The following is a 24,304-nucleotide window of genomic DNA, read 5'->3' on the forward strand; positions in this document are numbered from 1 at the left end:
TCAGAGCAACGCCGACTACGAGCATCATTATTGGAATGATAATTCATTACTGATGTCAAATGAAATTTGATATCAAAGATCTAATAAAAATAAGGTAACAAATTAATTCAAAGAATAAGGCTGAATATAGTAAAGGGCAAAAATATCAAATACTCTTCGTTTTAAAAAGTTTTGGACAAAAAAAAAAAAGGTGGAACTCCTCTATTTTTGTCCTACCTCTCAACCCAACCACCCCACAGGAGGATCCTACTGATGCTGAGAAAAGCACTTGTTTCCCCTCTCAGCACTTAATAATGAAATAAATAAAGGGTCTGTGCTACAAAATCTTCTCTTTTTTTCCCACAAGGGTTGTTTACAACCTTTTGGGGAATCAGAAAACTGGAAAAGAAAAAGGCAACATATTCCCAACAGGTTTTCATCTTGCAGATCTCTTTTTCACAATGACAACAAAATTAACCCAGAAAACAAAATGAAAAGAAAAGAAATGAGAGCGAGCCCTACGCTACGCCTATTTCACAGATTCAACAATAACGGATCTACACGGTTCGGGTGCCTTTTACAGAAATAAACATGAAAGAGGAGATGTGTATCTATGCTCCATGCTCTATATCTGCACATTAGGGTGTTGAAAAGCCAGAACAAAATTACATACTGAAAAAGAAAGAGGGAGGAATCATTTACAAGTTACCAGCATGGAGTTGATAACATGCATGATAACACGAATGCCCGAGAGATCGACAGGAGAGATTGTTGGCAGGCTCCGTTGATGGTTCAAAATCTGATACACCTGTTCAAAGATCGGTCGAATGTGCATTGCTATCATTGGGTCTGCGGGGTTTATGGCAGCAGCCACATCAGTCATCCATGCAATTTTCCGAGATCTATCCTTGTTGATGTCGCAAGCTAATTGTTGCAGAAGAGACAGCAGTACTCCTTGATTAAAAGCAAGATTTGACAGGATGGCCCTAAGATCAACCTGCCAAACAATAGGAGGATAATAACATCATGACCCTTTCTAGTTTAGTTGTTAAAATGCTCGAAATCGACAGTGATCAGCCACAGCTCTCACTCATGGTAAGATGCTGAAATTAGTCAAGAGCGACAGCAGTTTTTTCCCTTATAATCGTGAGTGTCCAAGTCAGCTTGCACGTACCTCGACTAATCTCACGGGAACAAACCGTTCTAACTATTAACCTTTGACTTGAACATTATATATTGTTATAGCCACAAATATGTAAATCTTATTCTGTAGGGAAAACTATATACAGAATTTTAACATCATGCCACCAATTTGAGAACATCCAGAAATTTTGAGACGAAACCAACTTTACAGAAGTTGTGCCGGTGCCAGTGCCGGTGCAAAAGCCAACTATTCAGCTTAAAGCTTTTACCCACACAATGACTTACACGTGAACAACTTACTCACGGGCTATTTTCTGAGTGAAGTACAAAATAAACCCAAAATTACTAAGCTGTCACTTCAACTTCAAGCAGCATATCATATACTGAACCAATACCAAAAATGAAGAACAAACAAAAGAAAACAAAAAATGAATTATCGTAACAAGAAAGTGTCACATGTGCATGGACCTAAAAACATAAGCACGCCAACACATCAGATACTCCAAACATTACCTGAGAACATAACCAAGAGACAATGGTCACATCACTTCTCTGTAAAGCGGTGGTGAAAGCTTCATCATATTTCCTTTCAGATATCAATCTCGACAGTTCTTTTGTAGGATCCAAAGGAACCTCAACCTAGTGGACATGTTGAAAATACATATGATCAGACCTGTTGGGGAAACACAAGAAGGAAAGAAAAAAAGGTAAAAACCTTCTCGTGGAGAGCTACCAATGGTCCATTGCTTAGTTGGGTGACCAATGGATTTATGGAACTAGCATTTGCTCCGGCAGTTGCAAGGGCTATCAATTTTCTTTGGCCTTCAGCCAATTCTCCACTCAAGGACTGTGTCATTGTTGATGCTGAAGTTATAGAATCCTGCATTTCATGCTTAAACCAATTAGCAGGTGGAAAGAGTAGAAAACAAAATATGATTAATAGAATTACAAGAGGCTAAGGTGATTATAGAAACATGCTGTCAAATCATGCTGATCAAATATGATCGCCTTTAACCTTCAAATGGACCTAATAATTTAACTTGCTCGGACCAGATACAAGAAAATCCAAAGAGCCTAAAAGAAAGAACCACCATCCAGATATGCAAGAAAATCTATAATAATGCATTGCCTCATATAACACAAATTCCAAAATATGAATATGTTAGCGTTCAGCACAGCCAACAAAAAACAGGCTTTATCTATGAATCATATGGCTAGAATAGATCCTTTTGCACGCAAAGCGGGATATTTAAGGCAAGATATGAACCTGGAAATTTTACTCGATAGAAACCCACCCACCTTTTCAAAACTAAATATTAATTAATTTACAGAGCAAAACCATAAAAGGAAAAGAACCATTGCACATAGGTTTTAACAGTCATAACTTAATTACCACATTCTTTTTTTTCCCTTAAGGTTGTAAGATGGAAGATACCCTTCACCATAATAAAAAGTGAAACCCAGAATTGTAACAACGTAAATCAATATTCTATCAAAGTTTCTGCACAGCAATTGTACCCTCAGAGCAAGTGCCAACGAAGAATGTGAAGAGTCCAAGTGCTGCTGAACTGCAGCTGCATGTTCAACCAGTCCTTTCTGAAAGGTAGAATCTACTTGCTCGAACATGGTTTTGCACGACATCTCAAAGGCAGGAATTACTGATGCTTCAAAACTAGATTTTAGTGCATCCTGCCAAAAAAAGATTATTATTCTAACCAAAAATCTCAACATCCAAGAGCTGCAAAGAAATCTTGCCAACAAATTATAATAGGCACAGATTTTGCCAGTAATTAACTAAAACAATGACATTAAATAGACCTGCAGGGCTTGCTTGCCAGAGGTTTGAAACTGCGCTTGAATTTGCCTAGCGACAGTAGCTTCAAGTTTTGAGTTAACAGATTTCTCTAGTTGATTCACTGCCTTATCACCTACTCCTCTCTACATAACATATGGCATAAATGAGGTCCAATAATGAAAAAGATGTGAAAAAGAGTCAGCATGCTAACAAATTCAAACCTGGAAAGAATCTGCGATGCCAGAAGAAATTGTTTTCTCAATAGCTGGCGTTATTGTGCGAACCACAGCAGGTCCAATGGCAGCCATTTCCTTCTTCAGAGCTTTTTCTAAAAAGGTAGGCAAGTCCTTGTTCACAAAGTTCGCAACTAGATTGGTTATCTTTTGTGTAGTATCTCGCAACAACTTCTCATTTTTTGCACTTTCTTCCTGAATCCGAGCCGATAATGCATCATTATTCGCTTTTAATGCCTTCTCCATGCTCCGTCCAAGAGCTGCCTCCAGCCTTTTACCTTCTTTGGTGACAGGAACTGCAAGTGTCATCTGCATCTGCTTCTGCATTTCTTTCTGAGTATTCATTATCTACACGATGATTTGAAATAATTAATACAATTAAAATTGGATAGGCAAAGAGCCAAGCATAGTATACAGCAATAACTCAAGCACCCATCTCAAATTGTGACAAAATGGCCATAAAGGAATTGTTCCCTCGGCAGAGATAATAAAATTTTTAAAATTAAGTTTATCATAGAATTAAATGTCTTCCTTTTGAAAGATGGAAGTAAAATGGATATTGACAATTATGTGCCCAAAAATCTACTAGTAGTAACCTGATTCAGTGTATCTTGGATGGCTGAGAATGAAGAAAAAGTAGCTTCTGGTGGGGGAAGGCTCGAACTACCACAGGGTTCACTGGAAGATTCGTTAGAATTGAAAACGCTTGGAGATGGGGAAGCCAATCCTGAAGCTTGAGAACTTTTCCCCTTGTTCTTTTTCCCCTTTGTACTAGGTGTTGGAATTTGCGGAGTAATTGATATAGAGGATTCAGAAACCTTTTCAGAAACATCTTTGACAGATGTTCTATCTCCCTCACCAGCTTCGGAATCTACCTCTGTATCCATTATATTAGCATCAACTTGTGGGGCCTCCTCAATGACATAAGTTTCAGATGATAGTGCACAACATTCTCGGGCCACTTCCATACCAAGATCTGAAGCTTGTGAGCAGAAGAACTTTTCCTTGTTCTCCAAAGGAAGGTTTTGAGGGTCACCTCTACTAGCATATTCACTATTCTGAGGAGACTTCATTTCTCCTACCTCTTTAACCTCTAGCTCAGTATCTTCAACATCATTGTTAACAACTACATCCTGGATATTTGTCTCTACATCACTCTTTCCTTCAATGACATTAGTAGTTTCAGAGGAAGAAACAGCCATCAGTATCTCAGAGGGGGTAATCAGATGAGTCGGATGCTTAAACACAATAGCAGGATTAAGGACATTAGACAGATCTTCCCGTGAAGTTTTCTCCTCGTTGTTTCTGGATTCATCATCCAATGAAGACACTTCAGACAAATTTGTGTGTATGGCATCTATTTGTCGGTTGACTGGGTAGTCATTACCCCGTCGGTCACCAGCATGATCACTAACTGCAGCAATAGGCTCAAAGCCACCCACTGGAGTTCTAAAACCAGACAGATTTCTAGACAAGCGTGGGCTCAAAGGAAGAGGAGGTGATGCAGCAGAGACAATGTCTGTATTACTAGCTGCAGGTGACAGTGTAACAGGTTTAGATTCTGTATTTGCAGCGGACGTTGCATCTTGAGAAGTGGTGCTTGCAGGATATCTTTCTGCACCAGCACTTTCAGAGCCATTGACCAGCACTGAAGCCCTGGGTGTAGAACTAGTGAAGGGCATCTCAGTTGGTTTACTCCCAGAGGGAAACAGTGCAGCCAGCCCTTCAACGCTTGCAGAATCCTGTGAAACATTAGAATCTGCCTTCTCTAACCCCAGATTGTCCAATGGTGGGGGTAAGCACTGAGATAAGTCTAAAGCATACTGCTGTATAGCTTGTGTTTGTACGCAATAAACCTGGACAATATGTGTTAGACGGTCTAATATCTCACTTGTTCCAGTAAAACTCAAAATGGGCATCGTGACAGTGAACTCTGCTATGTAATCCATCCGTGTCGTGGCTGGATTAAGACCATAATCCAAGTGTATTGCATATATAGCATTCTTCTTAGCATTAGCAAGTAAAAGAAGGCCAGCTTGAGACAAGGCTACAATTTGATTAAAGAATGCCTCTTCAAGTTGACTTTCAGCTGAACTCTTCAACTCCAGGGTCTGGGTGCATTTCCATGATTCAGCATCACTAGGAAGCAGCCAACCTTCCTCACTTGCAGATGACCATATTTTCACTTCCCGATTAAGAGGCCCCTATCAAGAGTTTTAAATGAGAGAAAATGCATTAAGGCAAAGAAGTTCAAAGAAAATATATCATAACAGTATCAATGATCATTATTCACATGAAAGAAATAGTAATTAGACATGCAAGAATTTTCATTTTCCGTCCTTTCTTTTCTGGATGCATGCAGGAAACTAAATTAATTTAAAGTAAGCCAGTCAACTCGGACTTGGGACTTAACGGTTATTCATTAAGCCTTAGACAGAGAGAGACCAATCAGGTACCAATGACTTAACCAGCAAGAGTTGGTACAAGCACAGACAATTTTTCAACCAAATGGAAAGGAGAGAAAGAGGCTCTTGTAGTACTTACAGCTGTGATGAGTATAATGTGATCTGGTCTATTTGGAGCAGTCAAAAAAGTAGCTGCATTAACTGGTTGGCCATCATGTGGCCTCAAAACCAGCAGAGGTGATGCCTTACGATCCTCCCATATTTTGATCTATAATGTACATAGACATACACAATCAAAAAAAAAAAGGAAGAAACCGTAAAGCAGTTTTTTGCAATTAAACATCCATGACCATTGTCTTCAAAACATGAATGATATAATATATTAATTTCTAAAACATGACAGTGAAATATAAATCAGAAGAAAATTTGGGACCGGAAATGGGGAAGACTATGCTAAAAACATTTACATGATAGGAAATACATGCTTTGATATCCCAAAGAAAAGGACAGTCCTTTTCTTGGGTTGTTTATTGCTAGAGCAATATATGAACCTGCAAGTAATTTGTAAAATGAAAACAGAAGAGTAAGCCACAAAACATCTACTTGACAGGAAATAAATGCTTTACTAATACACTAAAAAGAAAAGACAAATCTTGTTCTTCAGTTTTTTATTGTCAGAATAAAACATCAACCTGCCAGTGTTTGCAAAATGAAAAGAGGACAAAAATATAAGCCTGTCAATAACCAGATTCAGAAATTTGTCAGGATAAATACTAACCGTTCCATCCATAGAAGCAGACACCAATCGAGAAGTCATCCACTGACACATGGACAACTCAGTCACTTCTCCATCATGCTTTCCAACAAGCTGGACGCCATCAATCAACTTTTCAAGAGAAAATTTGAGAGGAGCTTCGGCAGAAAAGCTTTCACCCTTCCCAACTTTGGTTGTGTCAATTCTCAGTACGGACTTCCCAAATCCAACTACCAAAACTTCCTATACAAATTCGGACACAGTGATACATAGAGGTTTAGCAATTTCAGTGCAATGAGAAATAGTTATAAACCATAAATAAAACTATACAACTCCACAGCTCTATATATGGGTGTTAGCATCAAAAAAATTATTGCCTGTTTGTGACAATGCCAACAAACTCGTGGATGCACAATTTCCCCCTCTCCTCCTTCCATATGAAGGGAGATAACAACTTTCCCAGCAATTTGCGGCTTAGATTCTTCATCAGGGCCCTCAGAAATCTTCCAAACATAAACTCGTCCACCTACATCAACACTGCATAAAAGAAACACACCGTAACCAGTGAAAATCAGAAAAAACAATTAATTTTTTTATGGCAAACAAACTTTCCATAAAGAGAAATAAAGCAACAAAGAACAAAGAGATGCCAGTAAAAAGAATAGGCCAAGCAGAAAAACAATAAAATTTAGTATGCTGTGAATAACTACCTAGCCAAAAGGTGAACATCTTCGGCAAAGAATGCCATGTCAGTGACCCTCTGCAAGAATAAGACATTATTGAGAAATTAGGAGGAAGGTACCATAACCAAGAGAGAGGATTTTACCAGTCAGATTTACCATAACCCAGATGAATAATAATAATGCAACACGGGTGGGAAAAAAAAGAATAATAACAATAATTTCAAGAAAAAATCAAACCAAGGAATCATTACCACCTTATATTTTCAACATTTGAATTTTACTCTAAGAGAATGTTCGATAGAAGTTTTTTGTAAGGAAACTTGCCCACAAAATGATATTCAAAACACAAAGGTTGTGCCCGAAGGCTTACAACAGTACCAACCGTTCGAGAGGGTTGGAGCTCTCCTTCGACATACAAGTCCTTCCCCAAAAGATAAGACCTCCCCATTCTAACATAACACAAAAGCATAAGTACCCCCTACCCCCAAAGTTCTCCCTTGTCCTCTAGTTGGGGTTATTTACCCCTTTACCCATCCTAGCATAAGTATTTACCACAGTAGGCCTCACATTTTTGTCATACACAATGTTACATAATAGACTGCATTTATATGAAGCTAAAGGAAAATAATTGGTAACATTAACCAGCCTTTGAAAATTATTGGCTGGACTCTTAAACGAAGTATTGAGTCTTTCTGGCTAAACTCGCAAAATAGCTTCAGCTTTGCCATAATTTATGGTCAATTGTAGATTTGTTAGCTCACTAATACCATTTTTGGACCACTTTGAGAATCTCATATTCATTTTACAAGGGACAAGAGTCAGTGTAGATCACCGTGAAGGGTAGGTCATGATTGGAAATGTGGTTGATGTAGGCTTGTGGCTCAATTCTAGATGTGGTGTCCACCTCAAACGAGACCAGGCTTTCACATCATATAGCTTGCCAGATAGTGCAGGAGAAGAATGTGTTCATAGTGCAGAAGTGGAGAAGAAGAACCAAAGGGGGGGAGGAGATACTTGTTAGTTATTGAGAAAAACCAGTTTAATGTAAGGGTCAGAGAGGAACAATGTTTTCTTAAAGGAAGAAAACAACTTTCATGTGAGGCCAGTGATTACACGTACGTAATAAGGGTGGGCCTAAAGTAGAAGTGACCTTTACACTGGCTGTATTAAAGATCTTCCACAATTGCTACTTACAAGTGATGGAAGGAGGAAGAGGTGGAAAGCAACCTAGAAAGTAGGACCAACCTTAATTGTCTTCCCTAGAGGGAACCAAGACTACATTTTACATTTTCCACTTTTTTTTTAATGAGAACGACAACTTTCATCAAGAACAAATGAAAGAATACAAGAGGGAAATACAAAAAACAAAAAGCTAAAGCCAAAAATGAGCCAGAACCAAAAGAAAAGAAACAAAAATGTAGCAAGAAAAGCTGAACAAATTACAAAAAGGGGCTCCAGTTCAAAAGAATTAGATAAAAAGGATAATCACTAAAGTCCCAGGGGACGAAAACCCAAAGAGAGGCATGGAACTTAGCAAGGCTTCAAAACTCCTCTGATGAACTTTCCTTATCACTAAAGACTCATATTTCTCTCAGGCCAAATGTTCCATAAGATCACAAAAAAGCTGCCACACAAACGCCCCTTTATCATATGGAAAGGGGACGGAACAAAACCTCCATCATAAGCCTACACGAGCTGCTACGAGCCAAATGCATACCAAAAGTCCCCAATAAGCTATCCAAATTGTTGAAGCATATTGGCCCTCCCAAAGAACATGATCCAGACTTTCCGTGGCCTTTATACACCATCTGTGTACCACTTGGGCCCTGACTGTGAGAATCCTATTAGGGTTAGTTTGGGAATGGTATTATTATTGTAGTTAAGGACATTATGATAATTAGCTAGGGGTAAGTTTGTTATAAATAGGGGTAGTACGAAGAGAAGAAGGATATCTTTTGAACAATAGTTTAAGGTGAAGAACTTAGCATGGTTCTTGGGAGAGAGCCCTCTCGAAAGGCTATTGATATTGCAACATAGTTGTCTAGTTTTGTTTAGTTTAGTATATTTGGGATCCTAAAAAATTGGTATCAGAGCACATTCATCCTAGCCATATATCGTGATCGTGTATTGGAGTCATTGCTGGAGGTACAAAGATGTTTGGCCAAACAGAGCGATCTTATGGAACAACCGCAACAAACAATAGAAGAAGCGCTACGAAGTATAGAAGAAACACGAAATCGGTGGGCAGAGCAGTGGACATCAATTAGGTTGGGTTATCGGAAGCTGGGGCAAAGGGTGGCTAGAAGGCGACAATCGTACCCAAGAATGTGGACTAGAGCTCGATGGAAAATCAACCGAGGTGGGGAAATGTCTTTGTGCATGGATTCCTTGAGAACTAAGGAGAAAAACTGTCCTCAATCGAATATGAATAAGCTAAAAAGGAGGCAAAGAAGGCAACAACCACGACTGCGAAACTACGTAAGGAAGAATGAAGAAGAAATCGAATGTCCAAGAAGGAATGACAATAGCTCAAGAATGGCTGGATTGGATTTGCATGGTGGTTTTCCAATGAAAAAGCGGCAAAAAAGAAGGGTCGAACACAAATGAAAGGAGAACAGCTTACAATCCCCCAAAACTCGAAGATCGGGCGCGAAAGAGCTGGGACAATAAATGTGGCGGGGGAGACTGAATTTTTTAAGGAAGGTCAGCCATTGTTGGTGTCTTGGCAAGAAACAAACAATCGAAGGGGAAGGGGATGTGGTAACTATAAAGCTCGGATAAAAGTAGTAAATCCCTACAAAAATAAAAGAAAAGGGAGACAAAGGACAGATGGAAGGCATCGCCGACGAATGCGAGGGTGGTTAGAGTTATAGGAATGGTGGCATCGTCACATACACCCCAAAACGTCAAGGGGGAAAATAAAAGTTGTGTGGGTTTTGTGCCCTAATATTTCTAGGGTGAAAGGATGTAAGGGAAATGCGCTCAAATTAAATAATTCAATAAAAGCCCAAAAAAATCGTTCTCCAAGGTGAGCTACAAAATGGATTTTGGTCTAGGTCAACCTATGTTTTATGAGCTCGGTCAACTTGTGTTTTACGGGCCGGGTTGACTTGGGTTTTAAAACTAAAATCCCACTTGTGGCATAAGTGATAACCCTACCCATGAGAAGGAAAAAAACCCTAGCCGTCAATGGAAGACCTCATCTCCCATCCGACACCCCACCACCCACCGTTCACCTTCCATGCATCCCCTACCATTCGCGACTTGGGCATCCATCGTCATCATCAATCATCATCGATAACTGACTCTCGCAAAACTGCCGCCAGAGTTGTTGTCATCATTGTCGTGTTTGCATGCACTGACGACCATCGGTTATCACCACGTCGTACGTCCGTCTACTTCACCGATGGCCATTGATTGTTGACACCACTGCCCCGCCAACTCACACATCGTCGCCACCATCAGGCGCATCATGTCGCCTGCCACCTATCACCAACCACCACCATCTACCACATGACTCATCGTTCACCGCTGTCCGCCGCACACTTACTAAAACTACAGATTCTGTTAGGTTTGATATAAGGTTAGGTTTCTATTTTTGTTGGTGTAATTAAGAGGGGGGTAGGGGTTAAATTTGTTTGTGTGTATTCACATCTTGTGTCTTTGAAGGGCAGGATAATGTGAAAGTCCTATTAGGTTAGTTTGGGAATAGTATTAGTATTGTAGTTAAGGGCATTATGATAATTAGTTAGGGGTGAGTTTGTTATGAATAGGGGTGGTGGAGAGAAGAAGGATTTCTTTTGGGAAATAGTTTAAGGTGAAGAACTTAGCATGGTTCTTGGGGGAGAGATAGCCATCTCGAAAGGCCATTGATATTGTAACATCTTTTGATATTGCAATATAGTTATCTAGTTTCGTTTAGTATATTCAGAATCCTAACACTAACGCAACATAATACAATCTCGAAATGTGATCCATGGTATTAATCCTCCCATGAGTGATTTGTCAGCAAAGAATCTGACCTTCTTGGAGATTATAACCTTCCAGAGCAAAGAGAACAAAGAACCGGCGGGGGCGGTGAACCCACATAGAATAGGAAAATAGAAGCTGCAATATAAATCTTTGGATGGGCTAGGAGACCAAAAACAAATATCCCCAACTTAAGTCTGAGGGCAGAAATTAGCCATCAATGACGAGCAAATAAACATTTGAAGGCTCACAATCCGACAACGGCCAACAACCAACCAAAACCAAAGTTGAAAGATAAGGGATCTCTGGTGAGAACAATAGAGACGCAATGGACACAAATTCAAGCAAGGACAAATATAAAATGTAGTGTAGGAAAGAGGCAGAAAAGGGGACTATCCCCCGATCAATAGTCCTCCCAAAAGAAAATTTATGCCCCATTCACAACAGTAAACTTGAAAAAGCTATAGAAATTTGAATACCCCAGGCCAATAAATCTCCACTAGTTCCTAAAAGTACCTTTGATCCAACGATTGGAATCTCACTCAAAAGGATTAGACCGATACTTGCTTACAATGACCCTACGCCAAGGAGCAAGATCTTCCAAGAGGAAATACCACGCGAGTAAGGCCTCACTACGGAGCAACAAATTACCAATACCTAACCCTCCCATTGAGACTGGTTCCGACAAAAGTCTCCCATCTAACCAAGTGGGAGCACCCTCCTAGAACCCACTAACATAAGAAATCTCTAACCAGATTTTCAATTCTATAATTCCCCGATGGATGGATTCTAAAGAGAGACATAAAATAAACGGAAGTCTACTCAAGACCAATGGATGAGCACTAATCTCCAACCCTTTTGAGAAAAAAGTTTTTTTCCACGAGGCAAGCAGTTTATGAACCTTTTCAATCATTAGGTCCCAAGAAGCAACATGCTTAGCGTTGTCTCCTAAAGGAAGGCCAAGGTAATTGAACAGAAGGGATCCTACCTCACAACCCACTGAAGAAGCCCACCTCTCAATCTTAGACTCCTCACAATTAATTCTGTAAATAATGCTACCCATAAATAAAGGGTTTCCATGTCTCATGCCCCTCATAGTAAAGATTCTACCTTAGATTTACCATTCATCAAGATAGAGAAATTCGTCCAAAGATTATTACAAATCCAGGATCTCCATTTCCATCCAAAACCCTTCTTTTCTAACACTTTGTCCAGAAAACCTCAGTCCACATGGTATACACTTTTTCAAAATCAAACCAAAAATGACCCCTTCCTCTTTGCAAGGTTTATAATCTTCAATCACTTCATTCGCAATGATAACTCCATCTAGAATTTGTCTACCTCCAACAAAAGCTCCTTGAAACGAGATAGTGCTTGAAAGGACCTATCTAAGCCTGTTAGCCAAAACTTTAGCAATTATCTTGTAGAGACTAGTGACCAAACTGATGGGTCTTAGATCTTTCACTTTCCTAAGGCTCTCTTTCTTTGAAATGATGCAAATAAAAGTTTTGTTCATAGAATGATCTCTACATTTTCCCATGTTCTGTAACCCTAGCACGACTCCTTGTATGCATTCTATCAACTTCAACCGATAAAGAATTTCTACCAATAATAACAAAGTGATGGTATCTAAGAGAAACTAAATGCTTGTAGAATAAAATTAATTTCAATAAATATGAGATTCAAGAAAATGGGTTTAGTCTCACAACCATAATAGACCTAGAAGGTTTTGGCTAAATACCCCCTATCTATCTTTTCCAGCATTCCATGGTCAAAATTATGGTAGCTATGTTGAGAGCCATTTGAAGCTCACCTCCCAAACTTTTCTTTTTTAGAAGTAACACACACTTCATTGATAAAATGAAATATACAAAAAGAGGAGAGAAGGAGTTCCCAAAGCCAAGAGGATTACGCAAAACTTGTCCACACAGCCAATATTCAGAAAATGGTAAGCTCTCCCCAAACATTTCAGGTAATCAAATGACAAGCTTTTCACTAGTAAAGATGCGTTGTATTCAGCTTATTCCAGCAAAAATCTAGACTTTAGGAGGCATAATATGTTAAAAGAAATTGACAATTTTATTCATTATTCACTATGCTTTATAACTTTTCTCTTTCCTGTGGGGCTAAATATTAAATTTTTCACTTCAAAAAAGAGAACTCAAATTTAGATCATTATTCCATTATACGATATCATGAGTGATCCAAAGAACTAAATTTTTTAAGCCCTCCCTTTCAAAGAAGAATTAAAAAGCTAAAATCCCAAAGTCTTCTTCAAGTCTTCTTAGCTTACCTAGGTGATATTAATACAAATTATGAAGTTCAAAGGAGAACCTCAAATGAATACTTAACCCCAGCTGGTTATTCTTTTGAAAATAGCATAGGTACCTCGTATCATCTTTTCTTATCTTGCTCTTCTGCCTCTTATCTTGCTCTTCTACCTCGAATTTGTGGTGGAAATTTTATGCACTTTTTAACTAACTATTCACAGGTCCTAGAAGTTTAAAGGAGTAATCCTCTAAAGTTTAGAGTCAATTGGACAAATCAAAAACTTTACGGGTTAATGGTATTTTAGCTATTATTTGGGATACTTGAATCAAAAGACATAAAAGAATTTCGACAATATTGAGAAGGTCGAGGATCGTACAACTATAATTCTTTCAGAGATGATTGAAGATGTTATGTTGAGTAGGGATTAAGATGAAATAATCTGGAAGTTGGAACCTTAAGGAATTTTTCCCTGCAAATCTCTTCTTCATAAACTCATCTCAATTTATACCTTCCCTAGGGAATGGAGAAGGATTTTTGGAAGATAATTTCCAAAGAAAGCAGAAGTCCTCCTTTTGACCACTTTGGCTGAATGCCTCTAGAGCTATTTTGTGGGAGGTTAGGCTAGAAGGAAATAAATCTTATTTACGAAGACTATGAAGATATTTCAAACGTTTGGGAGAACATAACGCTTCTCTATGGAGCTCTTGCTCAAAACATTTTTCTAACTATTTTCCCTCCTATATGAACTCTAGTTGGCGCAAATCTCGAGAGCTCCTACAGGTTGCCTTTGTTATAACTTCATACATCAAATGAAGTTACTTGTTTCCAAACAGAAATATTTAAAACTAATTAGTTCCAAATATGAGACAAAACAATGATTGATGAAAAACAACAAAACTAGAACTACCTAAGCAGACAACAACAAGAAGCAATTCACTAAAATCAAAATGAAAAAGAGAACTAAGTTGTAAGCCAAACCTTTTCATGGCCTCGAAACAAAGATCTTAGTGCAGTATTGATATTAAGAACTCGAATGTTTCCCTGTTTCAAACCATAGCATATATATGTCTTGTTGACCGCAATTTGACGCCCCAACACGAGCTGAGGATCTGAACCATACTTGGTAATTGGCGTCACTTCCAGCTGTGGCTGGATCTCTCCTTGAAGCCTAACATCTACATCATACACCACATGCTCGCCGATCAAATGCCGCCCTTTGGGGAGCTTACTGCTCGGCATTCGAACCGGCCCCGTGGGGGAGATGCCAGGATTGACCCCCTGCATCATGGGAATGGTGGTCATCATTATCGGAGGCGCCGAAGCTTCAGGAACGGCCGAGGAAGGAGACGGCAACGAACCCAATGGAGTAGGAGGCTGAGGGAGCGGTTCAAGATTAGAGCCAGGGGCTCTAATCATAGCCATTATCCGGGCACCGGAGCTCTGAGCCGGATTGTTCTGAGGGACAGCCATGTTGACCGGCGGCGGAGAAGGCTGAAGCGGGGGAGTGGGGTAAGAAAGAGACCTCTGATGGTGAAGATTGGAGAACTGGTCCTGAGAGTACGGAACTTGATTGCCATGGTGAGGGGGATGGTAGGGATGGTGAAATGGCGCGTTCTGAAGTGGGTAAGAGAAAGGACCAGTGGGAGGAGGGTAAGAGGAAGAAGGAGGCGGAAATGGAGGCGAATTCATGAGGGTAGGGTTTTGGGAGGTCGCCGTAGGGTTTGCAATTGCGGGTTTAAAGAATTTCTGCACATCAAATGGTGGGTTCGTCGGATTTGGGTTTGGATTCCCAGGGGAAGCCATGAACATCAACAATCACCTCAAATTCCCCAAAACCCAGATCTGTAACTCCTCGATTTTCAGATCAATCTGAACAAAATTGAATCAATCCTTCAACTTTTGCAGAGAAACAAGTGGGAAACGGCGATCTGAAAGAACCGGGGACTGAAAAGTTAAGAGAGTGAGGAAGAAAAAGGAGAAGAGGGTATCGAATTCGTATCTTAAGAAACCCAGAAGACCAGAAAAAGTGAAGAGCGAAAGACCAGAGACACCCGAATTATATACCCGATGAAGAAGGATTGGAAAAATGGAAAATTTTTGCAATTTTTTTTCTTTCTTCTGCTAATTATTTTCTTGACCCGCCAATAATATTATAAAAAAGAAAAAAAAAATCGACAGTCTCAATTTCCAATCAAAGAGTTCCATCTCCCTCGCTCTGTAGCCTTTCCCCAGTTGGCACCAAAGAGTTCTTACATACTTGATTCTTTTATCCAAATTAATAAAACCATCCTGACGTATGAATTTTTTTTTCAAACATGTCTTTTTAGAGATTGAATTATTATTAAAAGCAAATATCGAAATCATGCATGAATTAAGACTACGTTTGGCAGTAATTTATTATGTGGATAATAATTTGGAAGGAGATAGGTTAAAATGTTATTTAATAAACATAATGGAGCTCTATCAATCGAATGAGAAGAAATCGAAATAAAAATTAATCGAAATGAAATCTAAAATATTATTTCTTTGATGTTGTTAATTAAAATAATTGGAATCGAAATGAGAAACTATTACTGTTGGTTACTAAAACTTTACGAATACATTTTTTTGTTTCTACCTGGTTACATGTTTTTGAAAATTATTTTTTCTCTTTTTGTTTTCAAAATTTACCTAGAGTTTCAAAATGGTTTTTGAAAAACGAAAAACATAAAATTGAATTGGTTATCAAACAATACTGTTTTTAAAAAACTAAAAACAAAAAACGAAATGGTTATCAAACGGACCAGTGAATTTTGTTTTAACAATTTTCTATAACAAAGTAAAATAAATTATTGATAAATTAATAAAATTTTTTGTAATATTTCATAATAAAATTACATCAAAATAAAAATTTGTGTAGTTTTTTTTATATCATGTGTGGAGGCAGAATCGAACCTACAATCTCTTTCTTTGAGATATATATCAATTACGAGTTATACTTGCTTCACTAGCTATGAATTCAAATTTGTGTTCTCATTCTTTGATTACCATTCTCTTAAGCCATCTTACATTATAGGCTCAATAACCCTTACAAAGGAATATAATTCATTATTATTACATATTAGTATAATAAAATTTAATAGTATTTTATATTAAAGGAGGGTTGTTGTATGAAAAAAAAAGGTTTTTAGTGGATGAATTTTTATTTTAATTATTCATTATTTATTAATATTAAATAAATTATTATAATAAATAATATTTACCATAAATAATATAGTAATAAAATAAATTAAAAATTTATTACTATTTTAATTTAAAAAAATTAATACAATAATGTATTTGTAATTACCGAGAAAGAAGAAAGTGGTAAACTGTTAATTGTTATATATCTGATTTTTTTTTATTTTAATTCCAGGTAGTTTTAAGTAAACAACATAGAGGAATTATGATTATGATTCTAAAAAATTTCTGGTAAACAGCATCAAAGGAATAATATTATGTTTCGATTGATTTTCATTTCGATTCATTCTCATTTCGATCCGATGAGTAAACAGATTCTCGATTCTCTTAAATTTTCTCTCAGTGGTGTTTAAGAGATAAAAGGGAACATAAATCCATGTCATATGACTCATATGTACAAAGCTCATTGTTTCTAATATAATATGCTTAATTATATCAATTTAATTTCTTATTATCTGTCAAATAACATTAATGAGCCTTTCATCCATAGGTTTGAGGTATATAGTTAAGGAAGACCTTTCTTCATTTTCTGTTTGCAGCAATTTTTTCTTTTGTTAAAGGGTAACGTTAAGCTAATTGATTTAGATCCATTAGCTCTCTTCTTTATTATTCTAATTTTAGAAACTACAATAGACATGATGTTAATTTTTTTTATTTTAGGATTAAAACATTTATGATCCGTTTAGTTGGTAATCTGAAAACAAGATTATATTATTTGTTTTTGGTGTTTGGTAGCGCGAATTGAATCTCAAATTAAAAACTTGTTCAACTGTGTTTAGTAATACTAGTTATATTATTTGTTTTTGGTGTTTGGTAGCGCGAATTGAATCTCAAATTAAAAACTTGTTCAACTGTGTTTAGTAATACTAGTTAATATCACGTGTATTGCACTTGGTGATAAACATTTTAATATAATATTTCTAACAATTTAACATATAGAATAACAACTCAACAGAACTTTTAAATGTACTAATATTTTGTTTCAAATAAAATATATTTAATATAATATTTCTATCAATTTAACATATAGAATAAGAACTTAACAGAACTTTTAAATGATACTAATATTTTGTTTCAAATAAAATATATTATTATTTGTTGACATTTTCAATAAAAAAAAGAAGTACAAGTCTTCAAACTAAAACAATAACATAAGAGGGTATAAAAAACATTGAATATACTATAAAATTGAAATAATTAATGTGGTTATCAATTTTTGATAATCAAGTCTATTGTTAATTGAGACATAATAAATTAAATCAAATTATGTAACTAAACATTCGAACAATAGTGAAATAATTTGTTAGACTCTCAAAATTATAATTAAATATTAAATCATTGGAACATATAAAATTACTTATTTTTACTCTTAAGCTACTTTCTAAAATTGAAAAATCAAATATATTTTTTCTATTTTTAAAAGGATAAATATAAATTATACTACACAATTTAAATATAATAATAATTAAAAAATACAACCTATACCTATTGCCACAATTATTAACAACTTTCTTAATCTAAATATGGATACAAAACTATTAGACAATTTAAAAAATGAATGATATAATTAAATATATTAAGGTAATATTATGTAGTTAAAGAAATAATGTTTTGATATTAAAAACTAAAAATAAAATAGACACAATACAAAAATTGAAGTTTATGACATAAAAATAAATTAAACCAAAATAGTAAATAAGAAAAAAATATAATCTTAATTTATTTACTCACTTTTTTATCTTTTGTATATTATGTAATAAGGAAACCAAAATCAAAAAATTGAAATTTGAAAAAGAAACTAAATACTATGTACGGCCATTAAATCATTAAAAAAATGTGGGATAAAAAATCACATGACCAGAAAAATAAAATAAGAACAACAACAATCAAAAAGTCATATTAAGATAAATAAGAAACCTAATACTAAAATATAACATGAATATATTTTAAAACGTGAAAAGAACATTAACTAAATATTAAAAATCAAACTTGAAAATAACAATAACTAAATATTAAGACACGAAGGTATCATGAATATATAACTTAAAAGTAATCCACATAAAAATATTAAAATAATCTAAAAAAAATAAAAATTGAAGATAATACGACTACATAATTTTGTTATTCTACCTCTCAATCGATTAAATATGTTTCTGGATTCTCAAATATTCTTTTGACATGGTTCAGTTTTCACTCATGAAGATAAGAAAAATCTTCATTAATATTTTGGAAATAAGTTTTAGGTCATAGAAGAAAAAGACATAATCTTTCATTTTATAGATTATTTGTTATGACACCTATACATGGATAAATGTATCACTTCATCAAACAGTTGTACTTTTCATTAGATTGATTTCTCTCAACACACATTTTCACTCGAACAGTTACAACTCTTTTGGATTAAACTCCTTGTTTCATCGAATGGTCACAACTTTTTTGGATTTATTATCTCAACAGACACTTTAACTCGAACAGTCGTGTCTCTCGTAGAAATTTGAAGGGCAAAATAGGTATGTCTTTAAAAGTTGGGGGCAAAATGGGGAGGTAAAGATTCTCCTCCATAGCCTCATTTAGATATAGTATAAATATAGATATAGATATTTGTAAGCGAGTTGGAGTTACCAATTAAATATTTAGTTCATCAAGTTTTGTAGAATTATTATTTTACAATATTGTACAATCTATAATATATTATATTTTACACGTTTTAATTTTTTTAGAATTAAATGAGTTTATAACATGAAATAGTATATTTATCAAAGTTTTTATTTTTTTTAATGTAATTTTTCATGTTAAAGTTTCAAATTCAAAATCTGAAAACATTGCAAATATAAAAATATTGTTTTCAGAATTTTCATTATTTGAGTCATAGAATCTGGAAACAATTTTTAAAAACAAATATGTCAAATATATATTCACTAAATCTATTTAATTGAGTGGATGGATGGCTGTTAAAGAGCGTTTTAGTGTTTGGCCCTTAAAACTCAAGTTTTAATATGAGTTTATTATAGATATAAATAATGGTGGAATGAAGTTCAAAATACAGAGCTCCTCCACCGATTTGGAAAGGGAAAGAAACCAAAGGGAATGAAGCCAAGAGCAAATTGTTGTCGTTAGAAAAGAGATGTTTGAAGTACAATCCTCTCATCTACATTAAGATGTTTGTGTTTGGTTTAACCTATATAAGAAAGAGAAAAAATAATGCTAGTTTAAATAAAATTAAATGAATAATGTATTTTTCGAAACTTATTCCAAAAATAATGTTTGAGAAATTGGGTGGGGTATGGTAAGAGATGGTCAGAGTGTATGATCGTCTCCAGACGACCACATTACGTGGTGCCTGCACATGTCGATTTTTTTTAAATAAAAAAGATGGTCGTCGTGACCATACACTCCAATTTTATTTTTTTATATAGTTTACATTAAATTTTTATTTTATTTTTCTAAATTCATCTATTTTATATTTCTTTAAACATTCTTTTTTAATTCAATTATTTTATCATTTTTTTTCTAAATTCGTATATCTTATAATTCTTCAAATATTCTTTTTTAAGAATTACAGTATCTTTTATTTTTTCTTCAAGATTTTTTTAAGAATTATTAGGTTATCTATTTTTAGTTTAAATTTAAAAAAATAATAAATTGGAGAATAATAGTTTACATTTATATAGATTAATATCTAAAATTCACAGCCTATATATCTAATCATCCCATAATGGGGACATTGCCGATTATGATGTGGCTGACGACGAACTTTCGATGTTCCTAGTGTCTCTCGATCCTCTATAGGGTTGAGGTCTTGTCCATGCTCCCCACGTTTACGTCCACGTCTATGGCTGGCTTTATAACCATACTGTGGCAAAGGTGATGTGTGAAGCTTAAGGGCGTTCAAAAAACCCGACAACCCGAAGAACCCAAGCAACCAAACCCAAATCGTAAGGGTTGGGTTGGGTTATGTAAGTACTCGGTTCGGGTTGGATTATTAATTTTAAGAATCGACCAGTTCGGTTCGGCTCGTGGGTTCACAAATTAAAAAATCGGTTCAACCCGAACCGAACCAATTATAAATTAAAAAAATATTATATATATATTTGTTGGTTTCTTTTTATTCTTCTTGCAGCCTCCATTTTCCTTTTCATCTCAAGATCTCTCAACAATCTAACCATCATCCTCTCAAGATCTCACTCTCTCATCTCTCACGCTGCACCATTTCACTCTCAAATCCCACTATTGTTGCACAAGAGGTAAGGTTTCTTACATGCATCTCTTCTATCCTTTCTTTTTTCCTCTTCCAACCTCCAACCGCCTTACCTCAATCTTACATTCTCCTCCTTCAAGTTCCTCTAATTTCTAGCTCAATTTGCCTTTCCTCTAGTTGTGTTTTTGCCTTAGATCTATCTTAATCCAGGGGATCTGTTGGTATTTCGCTTCGTCTATACTCTTTAATCTCTTCATCTATCTATACTCCTTAATGTATTCATGTAATCACTGGTGGGCATGCTCCCTGATCTCTTTGTGCATTTTGATCTATAACCCGAGGACCCAACCCGAAAATATAAGGGCTGGGTTGGGTTAGGTGATTGAATCGGGTCCATCGGGTTGAAGAATCAACCAACTCAAATTTCAGGTTAGTCCAAAAAAACACTTAACCCAACCCAAACCAAACCCGTGTACACCCTAATGAAACTGGCTTGAACCAGGAGTCAGTATCATGACCATAGGCGTGGACGGGCCAGCATCATCCTGTTGGGTGTGTTGCCCTAAACTCGTAGTTTGTATTTATGTAGAAACAAATGTATATTCAATAAAGTTTTATTCAATAAATCTGTTGTTGAATTCATAGCATTGCATTGTCCAAAATCCAATAAACTAAACATCCAAGGTTATTATCATGTAACCGGGACAATATATATACTGGATATATATTTGATATACTAGGTATATATTTGATATACCCCTCATATACGAGGTATATATTTGATACACCCTTGATATACAAGTGGATAATGTCCCGGGAATAACCTAAAGGGTCTATAGTATATGGATAAGGCTGGATACCTTATCCTGACAACAGTATGGATACGACCCACTTTGTAAATGTTTTAGACAACTCGATCCAGGTCGTTCGTGTGGAGACATGCGAGTGGGGGTAGCCTATACAATGAGTTTGTATAAGACCGGACTGCGAAATGGCCAATCTTTAGATGTAACGCCGTTGACTAACAGATTGCTATTTCATAGGATGACCAGACAACTCATTCTCAATCCACAGTGAGTTATGGACTCCTGCCCGTGAGGGCTCGACCTTTGATTTGCACGGGTTAAAGTGGCCCGAGTTGCCGACTCAATATTCCTACCATTTTGGGGACGAGACCGAGTGGGGAGTTGGAAGCATAACTTCACAAGATGGAATTCACTCCTCCCCGACTTTAGGGAGTAGATGAGTGTTCTCTTAAATGCTGACTCCGGGACTTGAACTAGGGTCCCACCTGATTACGCTTGTTTACATGCGTAAAAAGAAGGTTTTAGATGCTGTTTTTACTATGTTTTAGCTTTGTTTCGGACTTTTCTCGGTCATTTGAGTTCCAATTCATGAAAAATTCATATATGATGGTTTATGGTTGGCTTATATTGTATTTATGACATTTTAGGACCATTTGGGAGTACAAATTAATCAAAAGAAGCAAAAAGTCAGAAACATCCTCATGGGAGGCGACAGACGCCTGGGAAAGCTGCAGAAAACAGTTTTTCTTCCAACTTTGCCCTTAATGAAACGCGTCTTCCAATTCGTTTTGGTGGTTCCAACTGATGCATACATGTAGAAGAAGTGTTCCACTATCAGTTTGAGCACGATTTAGTCAGTCAAAGGAGTTGGAAATGGGTGATTCACCATCGTTTTAGGACCTACCTAACCAATTCTACACAGCTATAAATTCCAGCAGCTTCTCCACCAAATTCATCAAGCCTTGCTTTCTTCTCTTGATCATTCTTAGTGTTTCTTTGTTGCTTTCTAAATACTTTTGAGTTGCTTTCATTAGTTGCTTTTGGTTTTTAAATCCCGAGCACTTTACATTCCTTTATTGAGCTTTGTTTTGTTTCCGTTTGTACTTAGTTATTTTCTACTTATTCAAATATATAAAAATCCAGAACTTTGCTTATCTTCCCTTTGCCTTTACTTTATTTTTAGTTAAGAGAGTTGTGTTTTTGGAGGAAAGAGCACGTGACACTCTCCCTTGCTTGAAAGAGAAGGGCGAAGCTCTCAATCCCGAGAAAAACTCTCTGTTAGTTAACTTTTGTTTTTCACACATGCAATTCACATTCAACCATTTTACTTGCTGTATTTTCTTCAATATGTCTTCCTAAATTCCCGTCTCTAGCCCGGTTATGGATAGTTAGCATTTTATTTCTAAAAATGGTTGCTAAGAAGTAGTGTTTTTGCTTTCCATTCATTGCTCAACATGTTTTCCCAAAAAGTTAGGATTTAGAGAAGGCCACTGTAAGTCTTAACAAGTCAATACTGAAAAGGTTGCTTATTTGCATTGTTGAGTGGTTAAACCGAAGAGAGGAGCGCCTTAGACATAAGGGTTCTGGTTAAGTAGCCTAGACATAGGACCTTAACCCGAGGTTGCGACTATTTCCATCCTAAAACTAAGATATCTCTCATAATAGACATATTAGGGAATGTCTTAGGACTTTGAACTTGCTTAGACATAAGTCAAGTGAAAAGCGTAGTCGTTGGTTCCTAAGGTAAAATGCATATCGTCCTTAGCGTATCCTTGATTCTTTGTTGGCTAACTTGAAGTAATTCGGGCTAGGTTTTACCATTATAAGACCAAATCCCAATTCCAAAACCATTATTTGTGACCACTTCCCATTTTACAAGAATCACTCATTTCAACGTTCACTATTCATTAAAACTTTAGAGTTTGGAAATTATTTAGAAGTCCTTGAGGATCGATACTTGGAAACTCCATCCATTTTATATTACTCTGACAGGTGTGCGCTTGCATCTATAGAATTGTTACCACGCTTAGTGCGTGCGTTCAGCATAACCACCAGTCAAGTTTTTGGCGCCGTTGCCGGGGACTTTAGTTTTAAAATTATTTTAAAATTCTTTTAGTTTTTATTTTTGTGAATTGTTCTTGGGTGTAATTTCCATCCACCGTTTTTGTTCTATATTTTTGGTCGTTTATCTCACAAGGGTAAGTTAAAGTGCATGAGCACAAGATCTTTTCTTCTACCCCTTGACCCTGAGATTGAGCGGACCCTTCGAAAAACTCGAAAGGAGCAAAGACTTCGAAAACAACTAGAAAAGCAAAAAGAGAGAAGGTGAAATCAGTCCTGAGAGTGAGGTAGGGAGTACGAGCACATCAATGGCAGATATTCCACCTCGTGATCCGGTTGATCCACCTGCTGTTAACGGTAATATGAGGGATCACGCAAGAAATAATGAATTCAACCATATCCAGATGGCGGACAACAGAGACGTGGCAATGCGAGAATATGCCGCCACGACTTTTTAGAACTTTGATTCAGGGATAGTCAACCCTATTCCAGCCCACGCAAACTTTGAGCTTAAACCAATGATGTTCCAAATGTTGCAGACAATTGGACATTTTGGAGGGCAGGAACATGAGGATCCACATGATCATCTAAAATCATTCATTCAAATTGCAAATGCATTTCGATTACCTGGTATAACAGACGATGCTCTTAGACTAACACTTTTTCCATTTTCTTTGATGGACCAAGCTAGAGCATGACTCAATTCATTTCCACCGGGATCCATCACCACATGGGGGTCGTTAGTGGAGAAGTTCTTAACAAAATTCTTCCCACCTACTCGCCACGCT

General features: G+C 36.4%; 1 protein-coding gene across 1 annotated transcript; it reads right to left on the reverse strand.

Annotated features, from left to right (window-relative positions):
- Positions 1–470: 470 nt before the first annotated feature.
- On the reverse strand, positions 471–15,444 carry VCS (Transducin/WD40 repeat-like superfamily protein). Its single transcript, XM_022287829.2, has 12 exons — positions 14,211–15,444; positions 7,020–7,069; positions 6,687–6,846; positions 6,334–6,552; positions 5,695–5,823; positions 3,747–5,354; positions 3,139–3,498; positions 2,941–3,060; positions 2,641–2,811; positions 1,838–2,002; positions 1,636–1,761; positions 471–976 (listed from the first exon to the last, which is right to left on the reverse strand). Exons 1-12 carry the CDS (start codon positions 15,039–15,041, stop codon positions 674–676), a joined length of 4,242 nt encoding a protein of 1,413 aa, XP_022143521.2. The 5' UTR covers positions 15,042–15,444; the 3' UTR covers positions 471–673.
- Between the last annotated feature and the right edge of the window lie 8,860 nt (positions 15,445–24,304).

The sequence above is a fragment of the Momordica charantia genome, assembly GCF_013281855.1.
Source record: "Momordica charantia cultivar OHB3-1 chromosome 10 unlocalized genomic scaffold, Mcharantia_2.0 BLBB01000010.1, whole genome shotgun sequence".
NCBI lineage: Eukaryota > Viridiplantae > Streptophyta > Magnoliopsida > Cucurbitales > Cucurbitaceae > Momordica > Momordica charantia.

What these genes read in the sequence shown, in the direction of transcription:
- VCS (XM_022287829.2), bottom strand. Translation starts at nt 15,041, where the DNA reads ATGTTCATGGCTTCCCCTGGGAATCCAAACCCAAATCCGACGAACCCA. An exon ending in GTTGGCATTGTCACAAACAG is followed by an intron (nt 6,553 to 6,686) that starts GCAATAATTTTT and finishes GAATTTGTATAG; the next exon opens with GAAGTTTTGGTAGTTGGATT. An exon ending in GCATCGCAGATTCTTTCCAG is followed by an intron (nt 3,061 to 3,138) that starts GTTTGAATTTGT and finishes TATGTTATGTAG; the next exon opens with AGAGGAGTAGGTGATAAGGC.